Source organism: Triturus cristatus, chromosome 2_1, assembly GCF_964204655.1.
Source record: "Triturus cristatus chromosome 2_1, aTriCri1.1, whole genome shotgun sequence".
NCBI classification, from domain to species: Eukaryota; Metazoa; Chordata; class Amphibia; order Caudata; family Salamandridae; genus Triturus; species Triturus cristatus.
Window position 1 is genome coordinate 438,090,808 of NC_140581.1, and position 14,416 is coordinate 438,105,223.

At 47.6% G+C, this 14,416-nt stretch overlaps 1 protein-coding gene across 2 annotated transcripts in view; it reads left to right on the plus strand.

Moving 5' to 3' along the window:
- The window catches only part of SLC30A5 (solute carrier family 30 member 5), a 427,281-nt gene that overhangs the window by 252,170 nt on the left and 160,695 nt on the right, over nt 1–14,416 (plus strand). For both annotated transcript variants that reach the window (XM_085632130.1, XM_085632138.1), the window contains exon 10: nt 7,512–7,720. In XM_085632130.1, the coding sequence (XP_085488256.1) occupies nt 7,512–7,720 (209 nt within the window). The remainder of the gene's footprint in view (nt 1–7,511; nt 7,721–14,416) is intronic.

The window sequence follows — 14,416 nt, forward strand, 5'->3', positions numbered from 1 at the left end:
TTAAGGCTTGAGACTTAAGGCTTTGGAGAGCCCACCACCACGGGAGTACCGAAGTACCACTGTTACCTGCCCCAGGGAAGCCGGGTGCATATGTCGATTCTGGTGTCGGGTCGCGGGCTGATTTTCTATGGAAAAGTAGTCCAAACTGCTGCTAGCTGAAAGCGTCGTTGAAGTCGTGAAGATTAAAGTTGAAGAGAAGATAAAGGTGAACCTGAAAGCAGAGGGGACAGAGTCTGGGTCACAGCACAGTGACCAGGGAGCTCACAGGAAGGAGCTCGTGGATGTCGGGTGCTTCAGGTGTGGAAGGTACAGCTGGGCTCTGCAGTCACGGGCTCCGGGAGGCTTCAAGGAAGGCCAGCTTCTGGAGGGCGACTGTCCCACGTCGGCTGAGGGTCACTGCGGTGTTAGTGTCCCGATTGGATCCACTAAGCATTGGCAACCGCAACCCACGCAAGATGAACAAAGCAGCTGCTGGTGCAGACCCACGAGGTCTGAGGGTGCTTTCCTTTACAGGGAGCGTAGAGCAGGCCTGGAGCAACCAAGGGAACTCTTGGAAAGATAGGTTTTCCTCCGTCAGGGCCCACAAGTCGAGAGACAAGGGACCGCGGAGAGCAGCAAAATGGAGTGCGTAAAAGGGCTCCCACGGGCCACCGGAGTGGACTAGGGGGCTGAGCTTTGTCACGGATGCTGCTTGAAGGTTGGCTCAGAAATGGGCCAAAGCACAACTTCCCCACTGGTCGGGGTCGTGTGCTATGCAAGAGGTGGCCGGGGTCTCGGGGTATGCAGGGATCTCAGCACCCACGTGGTCCACGGTGCTCAGACTTGCTGGGCACGCTCACAGGACTCTGGGATGCACTGGAGACCCACCTCAAGGTTGATGGAAGGCGTCGAAGTTCGTGAGAGCAGCGAAGTTCCAACCGGGTATCTTGCAGTCTTTTAGGTGCCTGCCAAGCAGGGGGATAACTCCTTTATCCCAAGGGAGATTTCTTCAGTCAGCTGGGCAGCAGCTCGTCGAAGGTCAGTTCTGTGAAGTCCTGTACGAATCTAAGGCTCTAGGGCAAAGTTATTCCCATATATCCCCAAGATTAGGGGATGGTCCAAAATAGAGCCTACCAATCAGAGTAGAGGCGGGAAAGGGTGGCTACACCCACTCCCCTTTGTGTGTTTCCCGCCTGGGCGAGGGGCAGGATGCCCCTGAACCGGTTCCAGGCGGTGTATGCAGAATTGGGGCTCTGCAGCTGCCTACGTGCAACTCTGAAAGGACATTTGGTGCACCCACCCTGTTCCAATCCACATTATCCTGTCTGGGGAGGTGCTGGCACCTCCCTGCCACAGGAGCCCTATTGTCCAGCTGGCGAGGCTGGGGTTTTCCCCAGCAACAGCCAGCCAGAGTCGTGTAGGTGGCGGACAGTAGCCATTTTGTGGTACATGTGCACTTTTAAATTGGTGTCTAAATTCTACCGCTTTTCCCATATCACCCTCCTAGCAAGGGGGAATCGTGCCCCCATGCCCATGGCTGGACTGGGGGTATGATTCCTTCATGTTTGACACCAAACACGATATGGTTCTGTGTAGCCATTCCCAAGTTACAGCGATGACGCAATAACTTATAATGCGGTTAAGAGTATATGGTATGGCTGCACTACAAACAACCCAGTAACGATTTTACGAGGGATGCAGAGAGGTCCTACTCAGGTAGGGGTCCCCCCTCACACATACCTCAGCACCCAGCCCTGTAGGATTACCAGGGCCTGCCATAGGGGTGACCTATGAGAGTATATGTGTTGTAATGGTATGGGACAATAGGGTACCTACATCCCTGTAAGGGGTGCTAGCACCACCTTACCCAGACTACAGTAGTGGCCTGGTGGTGTCAGTTTGGGTGGCTGTCCCAGGGTGGCACAATAAGTGCTGCAGCCCTGTTAGGCCTACTGGGGGACCCATGCCCTGGGTACCTAGGGTACCATCTACAAGGGACTGGTAGGGCATGCCCAGCATCCAATTATGTTTGTACCTAGAGTACTCACAACAGTTTTAGGGAGAAAGCAGATAGGCTGGGGTCCTGGATAGCAGGATCCCAGCCAGACTAGTCAAAAACCACTTAAATACCAGGCAAAAAGTTTGGGGGCAACCCTTAGTCAGATTCCACTCTCCTACACCCTGCATACATTAAAGGCCCTGTTCCCTTAGATTCCCTAGTTGTGTCCACAGCTAGAAAGCGGGCTAACTCCCAGTCCTCAGGAGAAGCCCCACCGCCAGATAAAGAATCCAAACTTCTAGACGCGTCTGGCAAACGCACCGCCTCCCAAGCTGCAAACATGTGGCGCATTGCAAATACACAAGCACTACTTGCGCGCTATGACAGAGCACACTACGACGAGCTTGAGGCTCTTATGCAGCACCTCCCCGAAAAACACAAACGCAAGGCTCATGAACTAATACAGGAGGGTAAACTAATTACTAACACCTCCATTAAGTGTGCCCTCGATGCAGCTGACACTGCTTCTAGAGCCATAAATACTAGTGTCCTGCTTCGTCGTCATGCCTGGCTCAGGATCTCAGGGTTCAAGCCTGAAATCCAGGCGTCCATACTAAATCACCCCTTTGACCAACAAACTCTCTTTGGGCCAAAGGTGGACGAAGCGTTAGAAAAGATGAAAAAGGACACAGACACAGCAAAGTCTATGGGGGCACTTCAATCACAGGCCCCTAAACGCTCCTTTCGTAGCACAGGCAGAGGCTACTCCACCGATAGCGCCTCTACCTCCTACAAGTCCCCTCCTCAAAATACCTTTTCAAAGGGCTACCAAAGGGGTGGTTACAGAGGCAACAACAATAAGGGCAGGGGCAAAACTAACACCACCCGTTCTGCCACCCCGCCCGCACAATGACTCCCCTTCCCTCCCCCCAGACCATCCCACTCCGGTCGGGGGCAGACTGCAAAACTTTATCCACGCAAGAGAATCCATAACATCGGACAAATGGGTGACCCAAATTATTCGGTCAGGGTACTGTCTCGAGCTAACATCTACCCCACCCAATATCCCACCAAGGCACCGTCCAATGTCTCAAGAACATTCCACACTACTCAAACAGGAGGTGCTCTCCCTCCTCCAAAAACACGCTGTAGAGCAGGTCCCCGTCAATCAGCAAAATCTAGGGGTCTACTCTCTGTATTTCTTAATACCAAAGAAAGACGGGACCCTGAGGCCCATTCTGGACCTCCGGCCTCTAAATGCCTACATACATTCAGACCATTTCCACATGGTCACCCTACAACAAGTCCTCCCGCTCCTCTGTCAGGGAGACTTTCTCACTACCTTGGATCTAAAAGACGCATACTTTCACATTCCAATACACCCTTCTCACAGGAAGTACCTCAGGTTCGTGGTGGACGGTCAGCATTACCAATTCACGGTTCTCCCCTTCGGGGTCACCACCGCACCACGGGTGTTTACCAAATGCCTAGCGGTAGTAGCAGCACACCTCAGACGTCAACATATTCACGTCTTCCCTTACTTAGACGACTGGCTGATAAAAGCCGCGTCCTACCACCAATGTGTGCAACATACAAACAGCACCATCCAACTGCTCCACCAGCTAGGCTTCACGGTGAACTACCAAAAGTCCCACCTCATACCATCTCACACAAAGCAATATCTCGGGGCCACTATAGACACCTCCAAAGGTATTGCCTATCCAAACTCAGCCAGAATCGCAAGCATACAAGCCTTGCGCAAAACATTCCTTCCTCAACACTCTCTTCCAGCAAGAGTGTTTATGAAGCTCATAGGAATGATGGCGTCTTGCATTTTCATAGTGCCCCATGCAAGACTCCACATGCGTCCACTTCAAGAGTGCCTAGCACAACAGTGGAACCAGGCCCAGGGTCAGCTGACGGATCTGGTGTTGGTGGACGGCCGCACCCATCTCTCTCTGCAGTGGTGGAACACCACAAACCTTTCCAAAGGGCGGCCGTTCCTGGACCCGGTTCCTCAGATGATTCTAACAGCGGACGCATCGCTCTCCGGCTGGGGAGCGCACCTCTTACACCTCACAATGCAAGGTCTATGGACGCCACAGCAAAAATCACTCCACATCAACCATCTGGAGCTCTTGGCGATCTTTCTAGCCCTAAAATCTTTTCAAAAACAGATTTCGGGCAAAGCAGTCCTCATTCGCACAGACAACATGACTGCAATGTATTATATCCAAAAACAGGGGGGGACACACTCTCCCCAGCTCTCCCGCTTAGCCCAGAGCATATGGAGATGGGCAATTCCCCAAAACATCTTTCTCCTGGCACAGCACGTTCCAGGCGTACAAAACACCATGGCAGATCTGCTCAGCAGACAAACGCAACAACTACACGAATGGGAACTGCATCCACAAGTTCTTCACCCATTCTTCCAAAAGTGGGGGCATCCTCAGATAGACCTCTTCGCCACCCACGAAAACAAAAAATGCCCAAGCTTCGCCGCCAGATACCCACACCCATTGTCCAAAGGCAATGTGATATGGATGAACTGGTCAGGGAGATTTGCATACGCCTTTCCACCTCTCCCACTAATTCCGTTAGTGGTAAGGAAGCTACAACAGCACTCCCTCACACTCATTCTGGTAGCCCCAACATGGGCCAGGCAGCCGTGGTACACCACACTACTACAGCTATCGGTGGTGCCACATCAAAAACTGCACCTGTCCCCATGCCTCCTAACCCAGAACCATGGAGAAATCAGGCACCCGGACCCAGCTCAGCTCAACCTTGCGATCTGGCTCCTGAAATCTTAGAATTTGGCTACCTTAACCTTCCCCCTGATTGCATGAACATTATCATGGAAGCCAGACGTCCTACCACTAGAGCATGCTATGCCGCAAAGTGGAAAAGATTTGTAATTTACTGCCGTAACAATACAATCAACCCTTTAGATGCATCCATACAGCACATCATATGCTATCTGCTCCATCTTCACAGGTGTAACCTGGCATATTCATCCATACGCCTACACCTAGCAGCGATTGCTGCTTATCTACAAAACAGACAGCATTTATCACTGTTCAGAGTGCCCGCTATTAAACCCTTTATGGAAGGCCTTAAACGAGTAATTCCTCCCAGGGCACCACCTTCCCCTGTGTGGAATCTAAATGTAGTTCTTACACGGCTAATGGGTCCACCCTTCGAACCAATGCATAAATGTGAGCTACAGTTCCTCACCTGGAAAACAGCTTTCCTCGTAGCTATCACTTCCCTTAGAAGGGTTGGTGAAATACAAGCGTTCACTATACAGGAACCCTTCCTACAAATACATCACAGCAAGGTCATACTTCGTACAAATCCGAAGTTTCTGCCCAAGGTCATTTCCCCCTTCCATCACAATCAATCTGTGGAATTACCTGTCTTTTTCTCGCAACCTCAATCTGTTGCAGAAAGGGCCTTACACACACTTGATGTTAAGAGGGCTTTGCTGTACTACATACAAAGAACGCAACCTTTCAGGAAGACTAAACAATTGTTCGTTTCCTTCTCTCCACCACATAAAGGCAACCCCATCTCTAAATCAGGGATAGCTAGGTGGATTGTAAAGTGCATACAAATTTGCTATCAAAAGGCAAAAAGAACATTATCTGTTCCACCTAAAGCCCACTCTACTAGAAAGTTAGGGGCTTCTATGGCTTTTCTAGGGAACATACCCTTAGATGACATCTGCAAAGCAGCCACATGGTCAACACCGCACACCTTCACAAAACATTACTGTGTAGATGTGCATTCCAAGCAGCAAGCTAGTGTGGGCCAGGCTGTACTAAAGACACTTTTTCAAACCGCTGCAACGGATACCGGTGGTCGCCGCTAAGGTTGGGTACTGCTATATAATCTATGCTAAGTGTACAATCTGCAGCTCATATGCCTCGAACGGAATATGCTACTTACCAGTATGCATCTGTTCTTGGCATGTAGAGCTGCAGAGTTGTACACGCCCGCCCGCCTCCCCGGCTACCTGTATCCGTTCCAGTCCATCTTATTTAGATACAACACACATGGGTTTCTCACTGTTATTACTACGCTCCATCATTTCCCTGTTGGCGAAAAACAATCTGAGGATGGAGCCGAAGCCCATGCGCAGTACGGACCGAAGGAGGAGTCACCGAACTCGTGACTTCCAAAGACTGTCCAAAGAACAAAAACAAACTGCAAACATCCGGGCCCAACACCAGATGGCGATCTATGCTAAGTGTACAACTCTGCAGCTCTACATGCCAAGAACAGATGCATACTGGTAAGTAGCATATTCCTTTTTATGTATTGCATTTATAAACTGCAAGATTAGCATATACTTCCTTAAGATTACATCTTGCAGCAATTGCAGCATATCTCCAAAATAAACAACACATATCGATGTTTAAATTTCCTGTCATAAAAGCTCTTCTGTAGGGACTTAAGAGAATAATTCCTCCTACATAACCTAAACATAGTCCCTACAAGATTAATGGGTCCTCCTTTCGAACCATTACATTCTTGTCAATTGCAATATGTTTCATGGAAACTTGCCTTTTTAATCGCTATTACTTCGCTTAGTAGAGTAAGTGAAATTCAGGTGTTTAACATGTTCTACCAAAATCAAACTCCACTAGAAACATTGGAGCTTCTATCGCTTTTTCAGGGAACATTCCTATTGCTGACATTTGCAAAGAAACAACATGGTCTACTCCATACATCTTCACAAAATATTATTGTGTGCATGTATTTGCATGCCAGTAAGCCAATGTTGAACAGGCAGTACTTGAAACTCTTTTTTTCAAACAACTGCAACCCCCACAAGTTAACCACTCCCTAAGGAGAGGGACTGCTTTACAGTCTATGCATAGCATGTGTATCTACAGTACACTTGCCTTGAATGGATTATGTTAATTTACACTGAAAGCATCTGTTCTTGGCATGTAATGCTGTAGATTAACCTACGACATCCCTCCTCCCCAAAAAACCCCCTTGTGTGGGTTGCAGTTCTGACACTTTATTTCACACTAACACATGGACAGCTCAATCCCTTCATATACAGCATTCTTATATTCTCACCTACCCACGACAAAACAATCTAAAGATGGAGTTGATGACAATGCGCAGTATTCCCAAGAGGAGGAATCACACAGCCTCGTGACTCGAAGAAAATTTCTTGGAACAAAAACAACTTGTGATCATTGGGGTCCAACACTAAATGGCGTCCTTAAGCAAAGCATGTGAATCTACAGCACTACATGCCAAGAACAGATGCCTACAGGGTAAGTAACATAATCCTTTCAATTTCTCAACAAACCTCACCAGTTATTAAACATTGTTTTCTATAAGAAGCTGCTTTTATCGCATTGCAGTTAACTACATATGTATTTTAAATCAAACTTTCCATTTGAGCAGTTAACCTTTTTTTTTATTTACTGTTGTAATATTTGAATTCTCGCCTATATTCTGAGTGATTTATATCTGTGCAAATAAAGGTTCGAATTTTCTTTCTGTGCAGCTTCCAATATTTTGTCCTCTGCCTTCAGGAAAGGTCAAAAAGGTACCTTAGTAGGCTATTCTCCAGAAGGCACTCCTTTGTATAACTTCATGGGAGACGCTTTGCAGCATACATCTTCATCAGTTCCAAGGTTCATTAAGGAATCACTGAAGCAGATCCTCGAGGAGTCGGACTCCAGACAGATTTTTTACTTTTTATGCTTGAATCTGGTAAGTAATCCTACTGTCATGTCTGTGATAAGCAAATAAGAGGCATGCTTTTAACTTGGGCCACTAACCTGTTATGGCTCTATTATATGAACCTACCTGATAATCTACTAACTTAAATAAGCAGACTCCTACATCATTTCCAAAAAAGAATTCCATCTTTCGTGAGCCATAAAATTCCAATGTGTAAAGAAGGTCTAGTTACGTCCATCAGTCATTTAGTGAATTCAGCTTTGTAATAAAAACATTTATTCCTACTTACTGACCAGCTCCTGAGTTGACTGTAAACAGTACTAGACGCTTCAGCCTAGGGCAAATGCGTAATCCTCAGAATTGTGTTGATATTGATTTAAAGCTCAATGAATTTTCACTGATGATCTAGGTAATATCCTCCGACAGAAAGTATTGTTTCTTCACCCCTTAAGTCATAAACGTGATGTACTGCATGGGAATCAAGGGTCTTGTAACATCAGCGCTATTGGCGTTGTCAATACATCACTGTGGGCCTGATTACGAACTCCACGTTTTACAAGTTCCATAGGAAGTGATTTTCAAAAATGAGATTAAGGCAAAACAATTTCAGACTCCATACATGTTTTTTATAACTTGTTCCTTTATTCACATCTTCTTATTCTTTTTATAAAACTTTTCTTCCAGTGTAGCTGGCGCGTTTTGTCTAGTAAAAGATACTTCTTCAGGGCTTATAATATAGTAGCACCTTTGTTGACTAGTGTTTGGAGTCAACCATATGATTTGATGACCGCTCAATTGGCATATGCTTCTCGCACCTTTTTTTGAGGTCTAATTATAATACCATTGGTACTCCCCCCCCCCCCCCCCCCCACACACACACACTCTTTTTGCGTGGCTCTTGATGCAACTTTGACTATAGAGTACTGGGTCCCTGCTGTCGCGGTTCCCAGTACCAGTATTCTTTCTCTAAATACATGTCCAGAATTGGTACTTTGGCACACCTGTGAGTCCCTAGTAAGTGGTACCCTGGGTACTTAGGGCCTGGAGAGTGAAGAGGGTCCCTTGGGATGCCCTCACTAGGACCATGCCACTGTCCCTGCAGTTGCCGTGCCCCAGTGAGGTGAAAAAGATGACCAAGTCGACATGGCACACTGCCTGTGTGCCATTCCAGCTAGCAATGCCTAAGATATAGGTAAGTCACTGCTCTAGCAGGCCTTACCAGCCCTAAGGCAGGGTGCACTATATCCCAGGTGTGGGCATATCTGCATGAGCAGACATGCCCCTACAGTGTTGCGGTCTATTCCTTAGTATTATAAGTGCCAGGGAGGCCATAGAGGGTACATGGGCTGGGAACTTGACAACAAGATTTACACAGCACAATGATGGCTTCACTGAACCCAGGAGTGTTTGGTACCAAACAGCTCCTTGTAATAAATCCACAATGATGCCAGTGCGAGATTTATTTAAAAAATGTACTCGGAGGACACCTCAGAGGTGCCCCCTGAAAACCTACCAACCCTGGTGTGGTCTCTGACTGACTTCAGTCAGGCAGCCACCATGTTTCTGGATCCCTATCTAGAAAGCCTCTGCTCTCTGGGACCAAAAGCAATGCACATCCAGGGCAGATGTGTTAAACATCCTCCCCCAGGATGGCCCAGTGCTCGAAGAGCGAAGCTTCGATGGCCTGCTGCCTTTGTAAAACCTGCGGGGAAATTTAGAAGCCCACCTTTGCCAACTCCACCCCTAAGGTGGGGGAGGTGAGGTTAAGCACATCTTTCAGTTCCCATCATCTTGAAGATGGGGAGATTCCTCCAATCAGGGCTAGGTCAATGCTCCCTCCCACAGGAGGGTGGCATAATAGAGGGTGTAGTCACTCCAGATAAGGTGCCAATTGGCCCTACCTGCTACTTCCATAAAACACCCCTAATTCTATTATTTAGGTGGCTCCCCCAGACCTAGAAACTAGATGTGTGATGACTTAAGAAGAAAGAAGACACCCTGCAGCAGAAGCCAGAAGACAACAACTGCCTTGGCCCCAGTCCTCCCGGCCTGTCTCCAACTTTGACGACCCTGCATCCTGTCTTGCAACAGAGGCCTCTGAATCCCCTGGGAGGACTGTTGCCTTCAACAATGACTCCAATCTCCCATGGACAGCGGACCTGTCCAGAAGAAACCTACTCCAAAGACTCTGGATCCAGTTGGATCCGCGTTCCCTGCCCACTCTGCACCGGACGCCTACGGTCCGAATCTGAGTGGCTCACCTGTGCAGTGAAGTCTCTCCAACGATCCTGGTCTCATGTCCAGAGTTGGCTGACTGCTCCTGACCTCCATGACGGCACCTGCAGTGTGAATCCAGAGGCACCCCATCCCGACCGGCTCGGGTAAGAAGACCCTGACGTGAAAAGGCACCCCTGCACCCGAAGCCCCGGACCTTGGTGAGCTGAAACGACGGTGCCCCTACATCCGCTGTCATTAATCTTCCTCCTGCAACCTCGGGTGCCACGCCTGCAGCCTCTTTGCTGAAAGAAGAATCCCCATTGGAAAGCATTGGGCGCCCGATGTTGAATTTGCACCTTGCCACCCCTATGCCCCTGGTGGTGTATATTTGGTGCTGCTTTGTATCCCCCTTTGTGCTTGTTCTAACCTCCAAAACTTGTCCCCTGCAACCGATTTACTTACCTGCAAGCAGTGTAGCTCCAGGCACCCCCTGTCTCCATTGGAAAGCATAGGAAAAACTCAAATTTTGACCTTTGCACCACGCCGCCCTTGTGTCGCTGGTCGTGGGACTCACCTGACATCTAGCCCTTGCTGACTTTTGGCTCCAAAGACTGGGATTGGAAGTTCAACACTTACCTTTTTAACTGCAATATTGATTACCCCTTAGGATAACATTGGACTGTGATAAAACGTTTCTAAGTGTCAATTTTTCAAAGTGAAAAGTATTTTTAATAAAAAGCGTACTCACCATAATACGAAGACCTGGGTCTTAAAAAAAAGTTCAAACAAATTATTATTTTTATAAATTGATCTGAATCTCCTTCTTGAGTTGTGTGTCAATTATTGATCACTGTTGTGCAATAATTGTCTTACTCTCCTCTGTATTAGGCATAAGGCTCTCTGCCCACTCTACCACTAATAGAGTACTTTGTGTTTTGCATTGAGCCCTGTATACTTTTGGGGAACCCCTGGACTCTATGCACGGTATTACTACCTAGTGGCAGTATCATATACAGAGCCAGCTTCCTACAATCCTATATCTTGTTTGTTTTTGTATTTTTCTCACCATCCAAACTGTATTGTTATTTGTTGCATGTATAGTTCGTGCCCTCAATATTATCGCTGCATTGCTAGGGAACTTTGATGCCATTTGGCATAATAGGCAGAATAAAAGAAGAGGGGGGGCGACTTTCTTTAATACCAGACTTACGGCCACCATGATAATAGCAGAAAGCATGGATAACACAGACATCCTGGCAGTTAAATTTACCTCCAAATCCTCCTGCCTCCTCCTCCTGACAGTCTACCGCCCCCCGGATACAACTCCTGGTTTCAGTGACCATTTTGCCGAGATCCTGTTTGACCTTAGCACACGATACCAAAGACTTATGGTAGTTGGAGATTTCAATTTCAACTGGGAGAAGGAACCACGGGAGCCACAGGCACAGCAAGTTGACACGATAATGTTGAATCTGGGACTTCACCAACTGGTGAACTGCCCTACCCACATCAAAGCGCACACCCTAGTCTTAGTCTGGTCATCTAACCACCGGGACAGGCTACTAAATATTCAACCATGTGCCTGGTCCGACCATTCACTAATTTCCTGTTGGGCCCCGTTGGATAGTTCCCCGATATAACCTCCACCTGAGTGGAGGAGAGTGCGGAGCTGGCATAAAATCCAGGCGGACAATCTAGTGGACACATTACAGAGGTCACCCGCACCCATTTTTGAGGAAGGCAACACTAACATTGACATAGATAGCCAATCCCTCAGCAACACTCTACAATTGGCTATTGACCAATTAGCACCGGAACGTAGGGAATGAACGAAATTCAAACGCAAGGGGGCCCCTTGGTTCAAGGAGGCACAGAGGGAAAGCAAACCGAGCCTTCGTAAAGCTGAGAGACAGTGGAGGAAAGCTTACGACCCCACTGACCTAACCACCTACAAAGCCGCACTAACTATAAAAAATCTATTATCAGGAAAGCCGAGTACTATGAGGCACGGATAATAGATGCTCCAAATAAACAAAAGGAAACCTTCAAGATCCTAAATGAGCTCAGTAAAAAGGCCGACGTAAAATCTGCAGTAGCACCCCTCGACGTTAATATACTGCAGACTTTCTTCCTCCAGAAAGTAACAGACATTCTTCTGGAGATTGGAAAAACTCCCATCACCCTGAGCTCCTTGGAGCTGGCTACACCCCTGCCCCCGTCAGGCCAGTCTCTCACAAACTTCCCTCCATTGGACCTAGAATCTCTGGTAGCCCTGATAAATAGAACTAAATAAGGCTCCCCGGCCGACCCGTGTCCGCCTAGGATTTTTCGGATGGCCTTTCCAGCCCTGGACCGTCAGATTCTCACTCTCTTGAATAACTCACTGGCGACTGGTCAGGTACCCTCCAATCTGAAGGAGGCTAGAGTTACCCCCTAATAAAGAAGTTAGGAGCGGACAAGGCAGAGCTGAAGAATTACAGACCTATCTCCCAGCTCCCATTTCTGGCGAAGGTTGTGGAGCAACATGTTTTGAAGACAAACTCTGCATTCCTGGAGGAACACGAGTTGCTCCAACCGCGCCAGGCTGGTTTCAGAGCTCACCATAGTACGGAGCTAGTCATGCTATCTGTACTCGACGATCTCAGGATGAAGGCCGATAACAAAGAGTCGAGCGCCCTGATTCTTTTAGATCTTTCTGCGGTGTTCGACACGGTCAGCCACACAACACTCCTGCCTCGGCTGATGGACCTGGGTTTTCGGGGGCATGCCTACAATTGGCTTAACTCATTTTTATCAGGACGCTCACAGAAGGTCCAACTTGGCGATCAGGTATCGGACAAGGGTAGCATCTCCTGTGGGGTCCCTCAGGGCTCCGCACTATCCCCGCTCCTTTTCAACATATACCTACAGCCCTTGGTGGCCGCATCAGCCAACATGGAATGCCGGGTCTTTAATTACGTGGACGATACTCCGCTCATTCTGAGGATCAATAACTCGGCCCGCGCCCAAGAGGCAGTCCAAAACATCCTTAGGTTTACAATAAACTGGATGACTGCAAACTCCTTAAAAATCAACCCGGATAAATCCGAAGTCCTAGCCATTCCAGTAAAAGACAACCCCTGGAGCGGCCTGTTCTGGCCCAAGGAACTAGGGGCCTCTCCTAGCCCATCACCAGTTGTAAAAAGTCTGGGAATTAAGATCGTCTCCGAACTCTCTGAGTTATCAAGTCAATTCGGTGGTGGGCACATGCACTGGTCTTCTAAGACAACTGAGGAAACTGGTTCCTCTGCTTTCAGTTTCATCCATGAAATCCATTGTATCGGCAACTATCATCTCGCATCTCGATTATGGGAACGCGCTTTATATGGGGCTTCCCCAGAAACTCACAAACAGACTACAGGTGGTACAGAATGAAGCAGCCAGGTTGATCTTTACGCTGCCCAGGAGAAATCATGCCTCCCCCCTGCTGCGTAATCAAAATTCAAGGGATTGTGTATCGCCAATAAAGCCCTTTATGGACACGCCCCAGGGTACATAAGGGAACGCTTAATCAAATATGTGCCAGGGCAGGCGCTTCGCTCAGCAGAAGCCGCCCAGCTGGTTTGCCCTTGGGGTAACTTTGCTTCCAAAAGAGGACGAGCAGTTTCAGTCCTTCTGCCACAACTCTGGAACCAGCTGCCCGACACCCTCCGTAAAGAACCTGGTCTGCTTCCCTTTCGGAAACGGATAAAACCACTTCTTTTTAGGGACACTACCTAATACTTCCGACTACCATGGAGACCACCCCCGCCCGGACGCTGCCTTTCTTCTTCCAAGCGCTAAGAGACCTGTCGGTGTACATGCGCTATAAAAAAACCAAATACAAATACGTCAACATCTGAATTTGTATGCTCCGAATCCCGCAAGACAACATTGTGCAGTGAAAACATTCTGAACTTCTTCTTGACTGCGCAATGTTGTCTTGCAGCATTCAGGCCATGCATGCAACTAAAGACCATACAGTTTGGATTTTGAGAAAAATACCTACGAAAAATAAGATATTATAAATTGACCTTAAAAATAAGATGTGAGAAAGATATACCATTTACGCAGTCATCAAATCATATGGTGGACTCCAAACACTAGTCAACATAGGTGCTACTATGTTGTAAGCCCTGAAGAAGTCTTTTTACGAGAGCAAACATGTTGGCTACCGTGGAAGTAAAGTTTTTCTTAAAAAAATAAGATGTGAATAAAAGAATCCTTTTTAGAAAAACAAGAATGGAGTCCGTGCATTTTGTTAAATGGAATAATGTGAAATTGACGTACATTGTTTATAATTGATGCTGGGTGCTGATCACTCTTATACAAGTTCCATAGGGCATAATACAATGGCAATTTGGCAGATGGGATACCCATCATATTTGTGACAGGGTATCCCTGTCTGGCAAGATCGTAATCAGGCCCTCTGTCTTGGCCGGCGACACACAAAATACATATTGTTTTCCTTGGTTCTGAATCTGCAGACAT